The sequence below is a fragment of the Triticum aestivum genome, chromosome 2B (assembly GCF_018294505.1).
Source record: "Triticum aestivum cultivar Chinese Spring chromosome 2B, IWGSC CS RefSeq v2.1, whole genome shotgun sequence".
Lineage (NCBI taxonomy): Eukaryota > Viridiplantae > Streptophyta > Magnoliopsida > Poales > Poaceae > Triticum > Triticum aestivum.
In genome coordinates this window covers 182,470,744-182,490,140 of record NC_057798.1, presented here as the reverse complement: position 1 = coordinate 182,490,140, position 19,397 = coordinate 182,470,744, and the positions used below count along the sequence as shown (strand labels likewise).

The 19,397-nt window shown below is 45.2% G+C and overlaps 2 protein-coding genes across 2 annotated transcripts in view; both read left to right on the top strand.

Annotated features, from left to right (window-relative positions):
• The window catches only part of LOC123044225 (uncharacterized), a gene marked incomplete in the record, with an annotated part of 8,208 nt that extends 4,081 nt beyond the window's left edge, over window positions 1-4,127 (top strand). The window contains 7 exon segments of the mRNA XM_044466904.1: window positions 217-373; window positions 726-803; window positions 1,733-1,833; window positions 2,383-2,553; window positions 2,740-2,814; window positions 3,266-3,352; window positions 3,477-4,127. Coding sequence (XP_044322839.1) covers window positions 217-373; window positions 726-803; window positions 1,733-1,833; window positions 2,383-2,553; window positions 2,740-2,814; window positions 3,266-3,352; window positions 3,477-3,815 — 1,008 coding nt within the window.
• Window positions 4,128-11,186: 7,059 nt separating this feature from the next.
• On the top strand, window positions 11,187-12,541 carry LOC123039153 (protein NEGATIVE GRAVITROPIC RESPONSE OF ROOTS-like). Its single transcript, XM_044462429.1, has 5 exons — window positions 11,187-11,192; window positions 11,298-11,382; window positions 11,475-12,007; window positions 12,148-12,334; window positions 12,522-12,541. Exons 1-5 carry the CDS (start codon window positions 11,187-11,189, stop codon window positions 12,539-12,541), a joined length of 831 nt encoding a protein of 276 aa, XP_044318364.1.
• The last annotated feature ends 6,856 nt before the right edge of the window (window positions 12,542-19,397 follow it).

The window sequence follows — 19,397 nt, the reverse complement described above, 5'->3', positions numbered from 1 at the left end:
ATTCATTCTCATCATGTTTAGAGAAAGTAAATGAAAAAGCAATAGCAAGTGCGAATGATTGGATGAACGCCAACTTTGTTGCTGAGGGTGGCACAGATATTATGCATCCTTTAAATGAGGTATTATTATTATTTTGAATAAGATCCCAATGTGTATGGGCATAATAGTCCCCCCCCCCCCTGTTGTTTCATTTTTGTGTTTTTTTTCTCATGCAAGGCGATGGCATTATTGTCAAGTGCCCATGATGCGCTCCCACAAATTTTTCTTATGACTGATGGATCGGTTGATGATGAGCATGACATCTGTCAAACTGTGAAAAATGAGCTGCTCAGCAGAGGATCTAAATCTCCCCGAATTTCTACGTTCGGACTAGGTAATCTCAAGGAGCACCTTCCAGTACACAATTTATTGTACCTGAATTCTAGAACTATATCCAAGTAATTGTCAGGCTAAAATGAAAATTGTTTCTAAGCTTATTGGCATCTGATCTTTCTATATTGCAACCATTGTTTCTTATTCCCGGCATCTGATCTTTCTATATGCATCCTGCGTAAAAGAGCTTACAGACAACTTTGTGTGGTCACATATAATTGTCTATTTGTCATAAGTCATAACTATGTTTTTGTTATTTTGTTCTTTGGTAGTATGGTGTGTTTGTTTCCTAATTCTTTTTTTCTCGGACTTTGTTTTCTAATTCTTTGCAACCCACTCACTTGAAAATGTAGGTTTATATTGCAACCATTATTTCTTGCGCATGGTGGCATCAATTGGCAAGGGGCATTTTGATGCTGCACTCGAGACAGGTACTAATCTCCCACTCCTTTTACCCCATTGCTTTCATTTACTTGAACTAGAAAACCGTATGATGTGCCCTTATCTGAACTTTGAATATAGAAAATTGATCTGTGTATTATGTATAACCTTTTTCTATTGCGTGTTTTGAGTGATGGCCATGATATTATTTTTTGATTAGCATCAAGAGAGGTTGGGGTAGACTGAGCTTGACATGGGAGGAGTCCGTAAAGAGAGATCTTAAGGACTGGAGTATCACCAAAGAACTAGCCATGGACAGGGGTGTGTGGAAGCTAGCTATTCATGTGCCAGAACCATGAGTTGGTTGCGAGATCTTGTGGGTTTCAGCTTTAGCCTACCCCAACTTGTTTGGGACTAAAGGCTTTGTTGTTGTTGTTGTAGAGGATATGAGGCAAACGTGAAGTATAAACTGTGATCAGTTCAATTCATTATTGAGATGATATTCACGGGTCATCGAAGTTTGCTGAGAAGTACGTCAATCTTCCCATTTAAAAAACCATGTATCTACCCAGGTCCTTCATCGTAATAAGCTGAGAGCTACCAAACTTCACTAAAAGAATAATTCCTAGCATGCTCTTTGACTGTGATTTAATCTAATTTTTAGTTGTGTCAATTTAATAACAGTGTTACCTCCGTCCTAAAAAGCTTGTCTTAGATTTGTCTAAATATGGATGTATCTAACACTAAAACGTGTCTAGATACGGATATCTAGACAAATGTAAGACAAGCTTTTTGGGACGGAGACTATTTATATCACTGATTTGGAGATATGTGCAATACATCTTTCAGCAATCAACAGTTCAACAACCTGTTTATTGGTATGCATTAATTGGATTAATTAACAATAAATGCAGGATTTATTGAAGTCAAGTTACTAAATATTTATTATAGTATCTTTTCCCTGGTTTTTTTTATCCAGGATCAATTGAGAGTCGAATAGTTAAGTGGTTCAGGAAAGCATCAAATACAATAGTGGCAAACATCTCCATTGATGCTACGAAACATCTCGATGATTTTGAAGTGAGTCTGCATGTTAATTACATCACTTTTTGTATAATACCATATTGATCTAAAAGTTACTCCCTCTGTCCGGAAATACTTGTCCTAGAAATGGTTGTATCTAGACTTATTTTAGATATAGATACATCCATTTTATCCATTTCTAGGACAAGTATTTTCGGACGGAGGTAGTACTTGGTTTTGTGAATTTATAGGATGCTTATGATAAAAAAAGAAACTGTGCCCTTAGCATTTATCGACTGCTGTAAATTTCATTTTGCAGTTTTTGCTGGCATCACGTTTTTGTGGTATACTACATCCATTCCAAAATATAAGGCGTTTTGGTAGGCTAGTTTAGCCTACCAAAACGTCTTATATTTTGGAATGGAGGTAGTATAATGCTTTATTAGGCACTTTATCTTGCGGTGTTCTGTATTAGACAGTTCAGATTATTTTTCCAGGCAGTGTACAGATGTGGATTAGACTGTACTTACTGCTTATCATCTTCTATATAACCATAACATAGTATGTTTGATGATCTTATTACTGTACCTTTTCTGTTCTGTTCAGGTGGATTCTGAATATATTCCAGACATTTCAGCACAGTGTCCTTTATGTATATCTGGAAAATACCAAGGCAAGTTCCCTGAGACAGTTGTGGCAACGGGTTACTTGGCTGACATGATAGAGATCTCGATTGAGCTGAAGGTCCAGCATATAACGGACATGCCTCTTGATAACGTAAAATGCTCAAACTTTGCTACTTTGTACATCTGTCTTATGATTCATGGGGATACTTGTGCAAGTTCTTAACTTGATTCTGTGAAGATGATTTAAATCTTTGGCCAAGTGGTATTACATGCTTTAGGACCATCACTTATCCTAGTATGCTGAGAAGTTCTGCATTTCTTTTATCATGGTTTCCAGATTTTCGCAGCACAGCAGATTGCTCTTCTCACAGCAAAGGCATGGCTTTCTGCAGACAAACAACTGGAGAGAAAGGTGAGCCGCAGGTTAATCCAATTGTGCATCGCCTTCTCTTTTTTTGCTTTAAACCTGCATTGAGCTTTCAGGGCATGGAGTTATATTTAATAGAAATAGAAATCAATGAGTTATCCTAGAACAAGAACTTGTCGTATCATGGCGCACAAAGTTGAAGAAGCACCAAAAACATGGTTGTTCGATGCATCATATGAGTAGACAAGCAAAAGGGTTGTTGATTGGTTTTTGACAAGTTGCTGATATTTCAGTTTACATCCCTATTCTGAAGAACCGTGAAAAGCTGTTGATATTTGAGACATTTAAAGATGTGCTGTTGCTGCATGCTTTTGTGCTGATCAGTTTCCAGTTCATTTATGGCTCAAAGCATCTTGTATTGTGCGGTTTGAAACCATTCAGTTGATATTATATGGTTGCATAGTTTTTGAGTAACTCTGTTTCTTCTATTTTGCAGGTGATAAAATTAAGCATAGAGAATAGTGTTCTTTCAGAGTACACAAGCATGGTTGTACTTCAAACCAATTTGGATGCAGCACAAAAAGTAGGTCCTACATGATCGGCCCTAGAGATGATCTCTATTGCATATCGCTGTTTCTTTTGTCGATGCCTTATTGGAACATTATAAAGACTGCTAACTAAAACTTTGTGCACTCACTACTAAGCAGGTCAAGCAGAAACCGAAAGGACGCAAAGGCGCCAACGAGCCATTACGATTCCAGCTTCATGGTCTAAAACTTGGATTCGGTGACAAAGCAGCCACCAGGGAAAACCTCCTCACATGTTTCGGTGACGAGAAACCACTGGAGACGTTGAAGATATTCAAGAAGGCGGGCGGGTGCTGCAGCCGCGTCGCAGACTGCCTCTGCTGCATGTGCTGCATCAAGGCGTGCAACAAGATGAACGACCAGTGCGCCATCTTGATGGCGCAGGTGTGCGCCGCGCTCTCGTGCCTTGGCTGCTACGAGTGCTGCGCGGAGGTGTGCTGTGGAGGGTCCGAGTCGTAGTGAGAGCCCGGGGTGTGTACATAACTAGAGTGGGCGGAGCCTGTGGGTGTCATACTGTGTAGAATGCTTGATCAAGAATGATCAGGCCGTCTTTGGTTGTACAACTTGTCCATGATGATACAACTTCGGATAGTTAGTGTAAGTTTGGACTAGCCCAAATGTTCGGATGAGCCTTTTTATATATTGTACTGTACAAAAAGGAGAGAGCAGATGGTAGAGACTTCTTTTTAAAGTAGAACGGTGGCTTTATTATATTCATTTAAAATGCCAAAGATGCTGGCCGATGCCCAGGGGAGACGCCGCCTTTGTCAAGTCATGTGGCTTGTGATTTGACTTGCTTCCTTGAAAGTGTTTAAGGTCCAATTGTTTTCGATAATACACTTCGGCGGTATGCATGCGGTAGGTGTGTCGCAGCGGCAAAATGCGATGCGGATCGCTAGCCATAGGCGTCAATGGTATAAGAGGATAAGGACCTGCGTGTGTTAAACTAAACTGTTAATGAACTCTGAACCTCTCCCATGTTCTCGGTTCTTCGCTACAATTTCATGTGATTCTCATGTATCTTCGGATTATTGTGGCTCTAGGGTCATACAGTAACACCGTGTCTATATTTGGGCAGGACTGCAATGCAACCTAATTAGCAGTTATTTTTTCTCCTAGCACAGCTTTGACTTGAGAGGCATGGAGCACGTAGTAGTAGACTAGCAGTAGCACAGTTTTTTATTTTGAGAAAAAAGGTGACACGTGCGTGCATCGCCCCCAAGCCCCCAGTACAATAAGCCTGGGAGATAGGCGCCAAATGTTTTCCTTTTTTTTAGCATCAGCATAGACACGAGCGCTCATATATACGCGCGTACACTCATCCCTATAAACGCACACACGCATACCCTACCCCTATAATCACCTTCGAAAGACTGAGCCGACATATCATCTTGAGATTTATGAAGTCACCGTAGGCGCCTCGTCGTCGACGGGAACATCTTTTTTTTCGGAAAATCTTTCGATCTATTCATCTTCAATCATGGCAGTACAACGAATACCAAAAATAATAAAAATTACATCCAGATCCGTAGACCACCTAGCGACGTCCACAAGCACTGAAGCGAGCCGAAGGCGCGCCGCCGTCATCGCCCCTCCATCGTCAGAGTCGGTCACAACTTGTTGTAGTAGACAGTCGGGAAGTTGTGTTGCTAAGGCCACATAGGACCAGCGCACCAGAACGGCAATCGCCGCAGATGAAGAATAACATAGATCGAAAGGATCCAATCCGGAGACACACGAACGTAGACGAACACCAACGAGATCCGAGCAAATCCACCAAAGATAGATCCGCCGGAGACACACCTCCACACGCCTGCCAACGATACTAGACGCACCACTGGAACGGGGAGACCTTTATTCCATCTTCAGAAAGCCGCCGCCATTTCGTCTTCATGAGCAGAACACAAACCCTAACAAAATTGAAATAAATCCAGAAATAATGCGAGCACCAGGGTTTGAACCCTGATGAGTTGGGGATACCACTGTCCACCTAACCATCTCAACCACAGGTTGGTTCGCGCCAAATGTTTTCCGTCGATGCACAAGAAGGACGTTTACCGGGGCAAGTTTTTTTTTTGAGGGGTGTTTACCGGGGCAAGTGGGGAACGGAAGATCGTTTCCTTGACCTTCTTCTTCCTTTGCGCGCGACTGCCTGGGAGAGGCCTGGCATGGGGCACGTCGGAGCAGTACGGCGCCCAATTTTCTTGTCGAGAAAATGACATATGCGCGTGCGTCGGCCCATCCACGGCGCTTGCGAGTGGCGCGGCCAATCAGGGGCCATCCAACACGATCCAAGGCGCCAAGTGTCACGACCAGACCAGACCACATCGTGTCGGGCTGACACCTGCTTGTTTAATCGCCGGTCTACTCCTCATTAACCCCCTGGACGCCCGGGCCGCCATTAGTCTCCGGGTTTAGTAATTAGCGGCGTGATTAATTAGTCCCCACGAGGCCCCCCTCCGATCCCGCCTGAATACCGGAGGGGTTTAGTGGGCGTGATTAAGTTTTTTTTAGTGGATGGAGGGAGCCCGATCTCCCACGCGCGCAGCTGGGTTAAACTAGGGGCGCGATGGCGGGGTCCGTGTGAGCCCACGTAGGCGAGCCCCGGCGGATCTTGCTCGGTTTCATCCATCGGCTGCGCCCGCGCCACGCACGCCCGCTTCGGTTCCAGGGCTTCAGGTTCTGGGGCTTCAGGCTCTTGGCTGCTGGCACCGGGCACCTGGTTGTGTGTATTCCATCTGGTTTAGTCTCTTGGCTGCTGCATGGGGCGTGCTTTTCTCAAGGACGATCTTCCATCCTTTTACCTTGATCAGCTAATTTTATACTCCCCCGTCTCAAAATAAATGTCTCAACCTACAACTTTGTATTTTCTGACAGAGGGACTATATGCGTTATAACAGGGTATACATACATAGACCGTTAAAACACTGCCATGACATCCAATTATCATATTGGAAGAACACTATGCAGCTAACAAACCATGTCAAATTGAGGGCCTCTTCAATTTGCGGCATTGTAAAAACGCAGGGATAGACAAAAAAAACACTAGCATGCGCTTTCAAATCCTGTAGGATTTGAGTTTGTCAGATTGCATCACATGGAGAACAAAGGATTTTTTTAAAGAAGTTGAAGTGGATGCTAGATTTTTTAATGAAATATAGTACAAATGATTACTTGCGAAAAATATCATAGGATTCAATCAAACGACCAACATGCAAAAAAATCATAAGGATTCTAATCCTCCAAAAATCATTTGAATCAAAGAACATGGATTAGGCCGACCTCAACGGAATATGGGCCAGGCTCTACCTTGCCAGTGACCCCCCTTAAGCCCTCGGTCACCTACATGCTACTGGAATTCGCATGGAGCAGGTGGTGTGGTTAGCGGTAAGTTGCGGCACAAGATGGGGGATTTGGCAATGCAAGTTGAGAGGTTGTGGACGCTTTGTCACGACAGATTGAGAGGGCAGAGTGGTGCGAGTGTCGCCTGCGCCGGTGACGGTCTGCCGGGGCATTTCATTGTGAGATTTGCAACTTGGGGGATGTGGGTAGCAGCGGGTTAATCGGGTAAGTGCCACAAGCGTGCGAATGAGGAGGTGGCATGCCATTGGCGGCGGTGTGCATGGTTGAGTTCGAGGGCATGCATAGATGGTGCTTTCATTTTTTGCTCGTGTTGCAGTGTGGTTATGTGGGTACAAAAAAAACTCCACACTAAAAAACCAGAGCAGAGCAGTAAACACACCATTTTTACATAGGGAGAAAACAACCGGTACAATCATATCCCCGAGTTGTGATCCTATATTTCTACTCGTGTACTCCCTCCCTTGCGGTTTATTAATTATATGTTTCTATTTAAATTCCAGAACAAAATTTGATAAAATTAGAGTTACAAACAAGAAGAGAGGAAGTACATGCCCGATCCAATTCTCTTTGAAAAATCCATGTGATTCATTGCGAATGTTGGAGCACCTCTATATTTAAGCTCCCACGATAAGATAAGGACAAACAAGCAGTGCTTGCACCTAATTAACACTAGAGCAAATTGCACAAATGCACAACATTTACACAATATTTGTTTTTTTTAGTGACTAGTCCTGGAATTGTGGGTTTTTGTTAAAAAAAACCTAGAGTCGAGGTTTTGTATTACCTCAGCCCCAAATGTTGTGTATTTGTGTGATTCCCTCTTAACACGAATGCTTCATTTCAACCACTGCCTTAGTCTATATACGGTAAAAAAGGAAAAGTACAACATACACTGTATGCTCGTAACGGCGATTCTTGGAAACAGTAATGTATGCTTCAACTGGATGCAATTTGGCCTGATTAACATAGGTAGCCGTTTGTCCTTTTCTTCCCCTTATTGCAGTAATATACTCCCTCCGTCCCAAAAAACATGTCGCAGGGGTTTCAAATTTGAACTACCGCATTTTTTACAAAAACACCCTCCCACAACTTTGAATTCTCTGAAATCAACCCGCACGCAGGCCCTAGTCGCGGGAAGATCCTGCCGCCGGCCGGGCTCCAGGCCGGTGGAGCTCCTGCCGCTGCTGCCGGTGGAGCTCCTGCCGCTGCTGCATCTTATCCTGCAGATTCTCCCCTGCTGCCGGCCGCTGCTTCCGCACAGGAGCTGCCCCCACTCCAAAAACGAGCCCGTCTCCTCCCCCTCCGTCAGCGGCGTCCGCACAGGGGCTCGGCGCTGTCGCACCTCCTCAGTCCTTCCCGAGCATACCAGGAGCTCCGCCTCGCCGATACCTACGCCCTCCTTGAGCCACGCTTGCTGGGAAGCCGCTGATCGACGGAATCGATCCCGTCTCCTCCCACTCCGGCCGCCGATTCCACACACGAGCTCAGCGCCGTCGCTCCTCCTCTAGTTTCCCCGAGCGGCTCAACAGCTTCAGGGTGATCTTCTGGTCCTCCAGGTCACTTTTCTCCTGTCGATTGGTTGCTGGTTCGCCTGGCCGTGGTGGTCTGGTGCTTGCTGCCATTGGAGCTCGTCAGTAAGCTCCTCCGGTGACCAAAAACCGGCGCCGCTGCCATTGGAGTATCACCCACGCTCGGGTGCGTGTACGCTCGCCCACGCTGCATGCTTGCTGGTGGAGCTCGTGCTCATGCTGACCTGCTGTTCTTCGCTGCTGATCTTCTCTGAAGAAGAAGGTACAGTACAATCTCTGGTCTTCTGCTGTTCTTCCCCTGTCGATTGATCTGTAGCGACTGTTGTTGTTGTAATCTCTTCGTCATGCTGTTGCTTGCTGTATCAAAAATTAACTCGTAAGATATGTGACTTAGATCAGTCATTCAAGATAACACTATTTATGCATGGCACATGAGTACAGAGTTCAACAGCTAACAATAGTAAGGAAAATTTGAATTTAGCATGGATTAGTAATCTCTACCACTGGAGGAGTACAAAGTTCAACAGCTAACAATAGTAAGGAAAATTTCAGTTTCGACATCAGTATAAACATCAAACTCTTGCAAATTTTCAGTTTCGACAATGTCAAAGCATACAGGCGCTAACGTGCGCCTGCAGTAAGTTCTGATCAGTTATCTTTCGATAAAGGGCCGAAACCCAGTTTCTTCACCAAGTTTTGAACCAGAAAACTAACTTATAGAAATGCGGCAAGCAACTACAGCAACTAATGAGGCAAGCAAGGCCTTTTCTAATCCCATATCATCAATAGATGATATGGTATGAGATTATCTTCTACTGCAATTGCAATCTAGCTTTAGTAAAAAGGGCCTACATGTTGTAATCAATCTAGCTTTATCAACTACTGCAATTGCAATTGCAATCCCAGGTTGTAAGAGTATATAAGGGGTATTTTCACCAACTTACAGAGAGTATTTGAAAATTTGGTCACTACAGGACCACTACACTACTCCATGTCACTACTGTTCAGAAACAAACTTGGCTGAAAATTCAGTCATTCTAAAATTTGCTTCAGTCAGTGTACTCCTAAAATTCAGTAAACAACTACTCTGCATACATGCTGGAGATCAACATCAACAGCTACTCTGCATATTTTCCAAGATGTTTCAAAGATATGCGCACTACTGTACTTGACGGAGTATGTCTAACATTTGTAGCTACACTCATTTATAAGAAGAATGCATTTTTTCAGAATAAACCTAAAACTTCACTGGAACTAGACTTCACTGATAAGAATAAACCTAAAGGACAGGAAACTTCACTTGAACTAAAACTGAATTTGTGATACACACAACAAACAGAACTTTTTTGCATCTAAGAAAACCTCATGGATTGTCCTAAATAATCCGTGTCAATAATTATGGTACTAACTGATTGGCAACAGTTTCTTTTGGTGCACAATCCAAACAGAAAAATGACAATACAAGCAGATCATCGGTACTCCAATTTCTTTCAGTTTTGACAGCTTATTTTCAGTTTCAAAATGGAAAATACACTTCTTCAGCACTCTAATTTTACAAACTGAAAATAGCAGCACCAAGAATTGAGTATAACATGATTGTTGTGAATTGCCAAATACTCCTACAGGTCAACATGTGTATCAACTTTATTGGCAATAATTTTGTTGATCAACATGAACTACAGGTCACTGTTATCCTTTGTACTAGAGCATCTCTGTATAATACAGACCTGAGTATAACAAGAGCATCAACTACCGAAGCATGAACTTGACTACATCTTCAAATAATTACTGAAGCACATGAACTTGAGTTTACTCAGAAAAGTGGTACCTTTTCACTCAGATTTGATTTGTTAGCAATCGATTTACTAGCTAGCTCGTCTTGTTTGGCAGCAATAATCTGCATCTGGAGCGCAGGGAAGAAGAAAATAAGCTGCAGATCTAACCGAGGAGGAGGAGGTGGGGAACAGCAAGGAAATCTGGTCTTACGTGGAGCGCGCGGGCGGCGAACTCGACGCCGATGGTGGACTTGAAGTCAAGGCAGAACTCCTTGCGGGTGATGTGGGAGAGCAGATTGGACTTTCCCACCACAGAGTCGCCAGTCAGCACCACTCCGGCGAGCTCCTCCACCTTGAGCGCGTAGCCGTCCGAGGAGTGGAAAAGGGGCACCTATGCTTTCTAGTGCTCTGGTCGACGGCGTCATGGAGGGGGCAAGCTTCGTGGTCGAAGGCGGGGAGGTGGTTGACGATGGACAGAGGCGGAAGGAGAGCGAGGACTCCGGACAGTGGTCTCCGAAAAATCGAACCTTCACGGCCGGCGAGCGGAGGGGAACGAGGCGGCGGGCGGAGAGGACGGAAACCACCGCGTGGGGCGGCGCGGGGGGGGGGGGGGGGGGGGGAGCGGCGTTCAGCGGCGGGAGGGGGAGCAAGGCGGCGGGGGCGAGGGCAAGGGAGGCGCGACCAAATCGGCCGGCGTCGGAGAAGAGTGAGGAAGGAGACAGAGGACCGCGAGTTTGGTCGGGAAAACCACGAGGGCTAAATTGAAAAAATGCCGCCGCGACATGTTTTTTGGGACGGAGGGAGTATACATCAAGCAGGAAGCCTGCCACCGGATGTAATTCGGCCGCCAGACCTCTCACTCACCTATTTAATTCCCGGGGGTAGGGGACCCTTGCTCCATCCAACTCACTCACTCGCCTCCTTTTTACTAGACGCGCTAGCTCTCGAGCTTTCGTCCCGATACATGCAGTAGTGGCCGCAGGAGAAGCCCCCGTGCGTTGTGTCCTCGCTCATCGCCAGGCAGAGGGCACCTGAAAAACCCTGAAAACAGTTGCGTATCAGCTGCTCACCGATCGTTCTTGCGGATACATTGCGCTAATCTCACAGGGTAATTCACCGACCCGTCCGGAGAAGCCAGCAGCGCTTGAAGAGAGTAGGGATCCATGGGGGTAAGCTCGCTGCTGACGACGTTCTTGTGTGACAGTTCTTCTTCCTTTTCTACGTTCTTTAGTTTTTGGACTACTGCAGCTGACTCTGCTGGTTTCGTCTTCTAGATCATCAACTGGGTGCAGAATCGGCTAAACACCAAGCAGGAGAAGAAACGATCCGCCGCCGCCGCCGGGGCGAGCTCGGTTCGCAGTAAGTCACTCGTTTCGTTTCATTTCCATGCATGCGTACGTACGCTTTCTGAAGAGTACGTAGATGCTCATGCATGCGTTTCACGTGCGTAGATGCCCCGGTCCGGGAGAAGAGCTGCCGCGGCCAGGGCGACGACGAGCTCCCCGGCGACTGGAGCATGCTCTCCATCGGAACCCTCGGCAACGAACCCACGCCGGCGCCGGCGCCAGATCAGGGGGTGCCGGACTTCACCATCGAGGAGGTGAAGAAGCTGCAGGACGCGCTGAACAAGCTACTCCGGCGCGCCAAGTCCAAGTCTAGCTCCCGCGGCTCCACCGCCGGCGCCGGCGACGAGGAGCAGAACCTGCCGCTCGACAGGTTCCTCAACTGCCCCTCCAGCCTCGAGGTCGACCGGCGGCTCTCGCTCAGGCTGCAGGGCGCCGATGGCGGGCAGAACGGGGAGTTCTCGCCGGATACGCAGATCATACTCAGCAAGGCCAGGGAGCTCCTCGTCAGCACCAACGGCAACGGCGGGGGTGTCAAGCAGAATTCCTTCAAGTTCCTTCTCAAGAACATGTTCGCCTGCCGGGGCGGCTTCCCGCCGCAGCCCAGCCTCAAGGATCCAGTTGAAACAAAACTGGAGAAGGTAATATACAAAAATTACCATGCATGATCTTAATATATCCAGTGTTCAAATAGTTAGGTTTAATTATCATGTTTTGTTATGCATGGCCGATCATGCAAAAATAATGCGTATTTTCCTAACTTTTGTTTGTGTATGTGTAGTTGTTTAAGACGATGCTTCAAAAGAAGATGAGCGCCCCGCGCCAGAGCAACGCGGCATCGTCGTCGAGGAAGTATTACCTAGAGGATAAACCAATGGGGAGGATCCAAATGGATGGTCGCCACGACGAGGATGAGGAGGATGACTATGGAGAAGATGTCTTCAAGTGGGACAAAACAGATTCAGATTGTAAGTTGCCAGAGTTGGTTAATTTCACTTCAGACTTAACTAATTAGCATGGAGTGGCGACTGATGAAGTGATGAGTGACTACTACTACTACTTTGCACTCATGCATGCAGGAAGATTGAAGTGTTTCTTTGCGTACGTAGAACTTAATAAGCATGGACTTATGTGTAATTTCTTGCTTTTTTGCAGTCATTGTTCTAGAGGTGTAGTGTAAAGCGATACCTGACACACAAGCTCAAGATCGTTATGATGTGAAATGGTAAGCTCTATAACTGATACGCATAGTACTATTGTATTGTGTGCATGGACCAACCAGGTCACCCAAAAGATCTCCAAGTATCAACAGTTAGAGTTATCGTGCCAATTGCTGAATTTTTGATGGTGTAAATTTTTGCAGATTACACGGATATTATAGTGCCATCGACGCTGTGATGACCCCGGTGATAGATGTTGAACGATGTGTTGAACGCCAAATCAATGAGGCGGAGGGCATATGATGGAATGCACCAGGGTGTTGCACTGAACGGACGCGTCGACAGGCCAAGATTTGATCTGCTGTTCATAGGAGGAAATCAGTTTTCAGCTTAATTAGTTTTACTCCTTTTGCTTCTTCTTTTTTGAGGGATTACTCCCTTTAATTTTTGTTTCAGAGGCCTGATATATCCATGTTCCATGTATACTCCCCTTATATATAAAGTCATTTTCACTCTGTGGGATACTAGATGTTGCAGTAATTAGATAAGTGAAGTAAAGTAAAACCTCATGTGCACTTCATCTTAGTCTAATCAATGTGGTCAATCTCAAGATCATGGTGGAACATGGTGCAATGAAAGTATGCGCCATGAATGGACAGAAACGGTACAGCAACTAGGGTTCTCGGAACATGCAAAGCAGCCGAAAACGGAAAGCCAGCCGGCCTGGAGCTGGGGGTTGCATCGATCCCAAATCTCCATTGGCATTTGGATCAGGGGCAGGTCCCCGGCACATTCGTGTGCGTTTGTGCCTACTCTGGAAAAAAAGGTACACATGAGTGGGTGCCAAGCAACACTGTGCACCTTTGGCAAAAGCCGATGTGTCAATTGAATACGAGTCCATTGCAAAGTACTGTTAAAAATGGGAGAATTCCCACTCTCTTCATTTGCTTGTCCCAAAACAAGCTGGATTTTGAATACCTTTGTGTGGTACGTACTATATTCCATGCATGATGGACCATGTATTTGTCTAACACACATAGCTGGCTGATCCACATTTTTAGAACTCAAGTCAGGACTAGGGGTGTAATATAAAACCTGGTGCAATGTGGTGCATTTCCTAGAATCTGGTTCAACAAGTCATCTACAGCACTTACATGATCCACAACTGAAGGAAAAAAAAACTAGAATCTCATTTTTCTTTCTTGTCGATTTTGAACTTGAACCCGGAAATCGGCATTTCCACATTGCCATCTTTCCATCCATACACAGCGCCTCAGCTCAGAAGCAGTGTACAAGTACACTGTAGCACCGACAGCAGGCATGTGTGGCTGTTTTGAGATTGGTTGCTGGCATGTGGTCTTTGTTAGTTGAGGAAGGATCCTAGGGATCCACAAGAAGGAGAGAATGAGATGAGTTAAACCAGGAGAGTGCCTAGCCTGATAGAGTTCACTTGCTTGTTTTTGACGAAAGTTTACTATTCCCCGTTGTTTAGATGCAACTTGCAAGCCCTAATTTCATTGTGATTTTCTGCCTGGAATGTCTGGACAGGGCAGGGACACTCATGATTCACCATTGGCGGACGGGTCGATCGACGCATAAAATTATGGAGCCCAGAAGTAGCGAGAAGCTGCCGCGATGTGGTCCTGAATCCCGTGTCGCTTTTGGCCGAGAGGATACGATAGTGTAATACGGTTTCTGAATCTTGCAACGAGGCTGCATATCTATCACATACTATGCGGCACATGGTCAACTCGGCTATGATCGGCCGACGGCCGGCGTATCAGGAAGCCTAGTTCGTTTTGTCCAGACGAGATGAGATCGCACGCAGCTATATCTTGTTGGGAATCGGCGCGGCCGCACGGCAGACAGGCGGTCGAGGGTTCAGATTTTGGTTGACAAAATGTCATGGTGTTTTTGTTTTTTTTTTTAAATGGGGGCAAAAGATTTGCCTCATGTATGAATTAAGAAGAGAATAGATTGTTTGTTACATGCTCGGATTACAAAAGGTGTTACTCCCCCGAAATGATGGTCCCTATTTTTTTGGCTCCCGCGACCACCCAAAGAGATAGTTCAAGTTTGATGTCGTTGAGCAAGATTGTTGACGGTGAGGACTTGTTGTGAAAGACCCGTGCATTTCTTTCGTTCCATATAGACCAAGAAATGAGCATGGTGAGGGATGCACAAGCTTTACGCTTTTGGATGTTGTTGCCGTAGCGGTTGATCCACCAATCTGTAACCGTTTGCTCAAGATGCCATGAAGAGGTGTCGAGGTGTAGCCACTCATTGACCAAGTACCATAAAGGAAGTGTGAATCTACACTTGTAGAAGAGGTGCTTGTCGGATTCTTGTTCTTTCTTGCAAAGGGGGGGGGGGGGTTCGCAATTTGGCCAACCCTACTTTGCCAACCTATCGGCGGTCCAAATTCTTTCTTGAATCACCAACCATGAGAAGAATTTGACGTTTTTAGGGGGAGCCCAAGCCTTCCACACCGTGTGTGGCATCAGGGAGTAGATAGTGCCCATGAATTGTGCCAAGTAAGCGGTGGCCGTGGAGGGTTGATTGTTCTTCGCATGCTTCCAATCTATATTGTCTTCGGCATGCTCCCCAAGGTGGAACCCTTGGAGAAGAATCTAAAGGTCTATGAATTGTCTTACATGCTCGAAGATGAAGTTGATAGTGATTTTTATCTTGGATATCCATGCATCGTTGTGGAGCACATCCTTGACTTTTCAATTTTTCCTCGTGGATGCCTCAAAATAAGGGGCGCGGTCTCCTTGGGTTTCCGATCTTGCACCCAAGGTGCCTCCCAAAAAGGGTTCTTGGCTCTGTTGCCGATAGTGGTTATGGTGGAGGCATAGAAGAGGTCGATGTCCATCTCATCACATGGGTTTCCCATGCAAACCAATATTTTTGTTTGTTCCTTCCATTCATACCAAGGCCATCTCAATCTTAATGCTCTCACAAATTTCATTGTGTTTAGGGCTCCAAGGCCACCCTGCTCGACAGACCGACACACCATGTCCAAATAAACCTTGCATTTAGCACTGGTGGTGGTCTTATCCGAACCAGGCCAAAGGAAGGACCGCTCGATTTTGTTTGTGTTGTGGAGGATACTCGGGGGTACAATCAACGGGGTGGTGTAGTATACCACTTGTGAGGAGAGGGCCGATTTGACAAGAGTGGTACGCCCAATGGTGATCATGTTGTTGCCCTCCCAAGGGGTGAGCTTGGACATCACCTTGTCCTCAAGGAATTGAAAATCCACCTTCTTGAATTGTCACACCGAGAGGGGGAGCCCAAGTATCTCATTGGAAAGGATGTTTTCGTAGTCGACAAGCCTTGAAGAATGTGCTCAAGGTTGAGGTGCCCATGTCTTATAGGAACTACCAAGACCTTGTGAAAGTTGGTTTGGAGGATCATGACTTCACCAAAGCCTTTGAGGATGCCGGAAAGGCTATCAATATCTCTCTTGATGGGCACCATGAACACCACCGCATCATCCGCATATATGGATGTTCTCACAATAGCGTCATGTCCCCTAATCTTATGGCGGAGCCCCTTTCTCGTAGCCATTTCGAGAAGTTGTTGGAGGGGGTTGATGTTGGGGAACGTAGTAATTTCAAAAAAATTCCTACGCACACTCAAGATCATGGTGATGCATAGCAACGAGAGGGGAGAGTGTTGTCCACGTATCCTCGTAGACCGAAAGCGCAAGCGTTAGAACAATGCGGTTGATGTAGTCGTGCGTCTTCACGGCCCGACCGATCAAGCACCGAAACTACGACACTTCCGAGTTCTAGCACACGTTCAGCTCGATGGCGTCCCTCGAACTCCGATCCAGCCGAGTGTCGAGGGAGAGTTCCGTCAGCACGACGGCGTGGTGACGATCTTGATGTTCTATCGTCACAGGGCTTCGCCTAAGCACCGCTACAATATTATCGAGGAGGACTATGGTGGAGGGGGGCACCGCACATGGCTAAGAGATCAAGAGATCAATTGTTGTTGTGTCTAGAGGTGCCCCCTGCCCCCGCATATAAAGGAGTGGAGGAGGGGGAGAGGGCCGGCCCCTATGGCGCACCCTGGAGGAGTCCTACTCCCACCGGGAGTAGGATTCCTTCCCTTCCATGTAGTAGGAGTAGGAGACAAGGAAGGGGGAGAGGGAAGAGAAGGAAGGAGGGGGCGCCGCCCCTCCCCCTAGTCCAATTCGGACTAGTCATTGGGGGGGGGGGGCTGCCTCTCTCTCTCCCCTAAAGCCCAATAAGGCCCATATACTTCTTCCCCCGTATTCTCGTAACTCCCCGGTACTCTGAAAAATACCCCAACCACTCGGAACCTTTCCGGTGTCCGAATATAGTCGTCCAATATATCGATCTTTACGTCTCGACCATTTCGAGACTCTTCGTCATGTCCCCGATCTCATCCGGGACTCCGAACTACCTTCGGTACATCAAAACTCATAAACTCATAATATAACTGTCATCGAAACCTTAAGCGTGCGGATCCTACGGGTTCGAGAACTATGTAGACATGACCGAGACACGTTTCCGGTCAATAACCAATAGCGGAACCTGGATGCTCATATTGGCTCCTACATATTCTACGAAGATCTTTATCGGTCAAACCGCATAACAACATACGTTGTTCCCTTTGTCATCGGTATGTTACTTGCCCGAGATTCGATCGTCGGTATCTCAATACCTAGTTCAATCTCGTTACCGGCAAGTCTCTTTACTCGTTTATGTAATGCATCATTCTGTAACTAACTCATTAGTTACATTGCTTGCAAGGCTTATAGTGATGTGCATTACCGAGAGGGCCCAGAGATACCTCTCCGACAATCGGAGTGACAAATCCTAATCTCGAAATACGCCAACTCAACATGTACCTTCGGAGACACATGTAGAGCTCCTTTATAATCACCCAGTTACGTTGTGACGTTTGGTAGCACACAAAGTGTTCCTCCGGTAGACAGGAGTTGCATAATCTCATAGTCATAGGAACATGTATAAGTCATGAAGAAAGCAATAGCAACATACTAAATGATCAAGTGCTAATCTAACGGAATGGTGAAGTCAATCACATCATTCTCCTAATGATGTGATCCCGTTAATCAAATGACAACTCATGTCAATGGCTAGGAAACTTAATCATCTTTGATTCACGAGCTAGTCAAGTAGAGGCATACTAGTGACACTATGTTTGTCTATGTATTCACACATGTATTATGTTTCCGGTTAATACAATTCTAGCATGAATAATAAACATTTATCATGAAATAAGGAAATAAATAATAACTTTATTATTGCCTCTAGGGCATATTTCCTTCATTCTCCCACTTGCACTAGAGTCAATAATCTAGTTCACATCATCATGTGATTTAACACCAATATTCACATTTGTATGTGATTAACATCCATAGTTCACATCGTCATGTGACCAACACCCAAAAGGTTTACTAGAGTCAATAATCTAGTTCACATCGCTATGTGATTAACACCCAAAGAGTACTAAGGTATGATCATGTTTTGCTTGTGAGAGAAGCTTAGTCAATGGGTCTGTCACATTCAGAGCCATATGTAGTTTGCAAATATTCTATGTCTACAATGCTCTGCACGGAGCTACTCTAGCTAATTGCTCCCACTTTCAATATGTATCCAGATTGAGACTTAGAGTCATCTTGGTGTAAAAAGCTTGCATCGATGTAACTTTTACGATGAGCTCTTTTATCACCTCCATAATCGAGAAATATTTCCTTAGTCCTCACTAAGGATATTCTTGACCGCTGTCCAGTGATCTACTCCTAGATCAAAATTGTACTCCCTTGCCAAAATCAGAGCAAGGTATACAATAGGTCTGGTACACAGCATAGTATACTTTATAGAACCTATGACTGAGGCATAGGGAATGACTTTTCATTCTCTTTCTATTTTCTATCGTGGCCGGGCTTTGGGTCTTACTCAACTTCACACCTTTCAACATAGGCAAGAACTCCTTCTTTGACTGTTCTATTTTGAACTATTTCAAAATCTTATCAAGGTATGTACTCATTGAAAAATCTTATCAAGCGTCTTGATCTATCTCTATAGATCTCGATGCTCAATGTGTAAGTAGCTTCACCGAGGTCTTTCTTTGAAAAACTCTTATTCAAGTATCCTTTTATGCTATCCAGAATTTCTATATCATTTTCAATTAACAATATGTCATCTACATATAGTTTTAGAAATGTTACAGAGCTCCCACTCACTTTCTTGTAAATACAGACTTCTCCAAAAGTCTGTATAAAATCATATGCTTTGATCAACTCATCAAAGCGTACTCCGAGATGCTTGCACCAGTCCATAGATGGATCGCTGGAGCTTGCACAATTTGTTAGCACCTTTAGGATTGACAAAACCTTCTGGTTGCATCATATACAACTCTTCTTTAATAAATCCATTAAGGAATGCAGTTTTGACATCCTTTTGCCAGATTTCATAAAATGTGACAATTGCTAACATGATTCGGACGAACTTTAAGCATCGATACGAGTGAGAAAAAACTCATTGTAGTCAACATCTTGAATTTTGTCAAAAACCTTTTTCGACAAGTCTAGCTTTGTAGATAGTAACAGTACTATCAACGTTCGTCTTCCTCTTGAAAATCCATTTATTTTCTATGGCTTGCCGATCATCGGGCAAGTCAATCAAAGTCCACACTTTGTTCTCATACATGGATCCCATCTCATATTTCATGGCCTTCAAGCCATTTCGCGGAATCTGGGCTCATCATCGCTTCCTCATAATTCGTAGGTTCATCATGGTCTGGTAACATGACTTCCATAATAGGATTACCATACCACTCTGGTGTGGATCTTAATCTGGAAGATCTACAA

Coding starts and splice junctions, on each gene's coding strand:
- LOC123039153 (XM_044462429.1), top strand. Junction 11,383..11,474: donor CGGGGCGAGCTCGGTTCGCA/GTAAGTCACTCG, acceptor TCACGTGCGTAG/ATGCCCCGGTCCGGGAGAAG. Junction 12,008..12,147: donor TTGAAACAAAACTGGAGAAG/GTAATATACAAA, acceptor GTGTATGTGTAG/TTGTTTAAGACGATGCTTCA.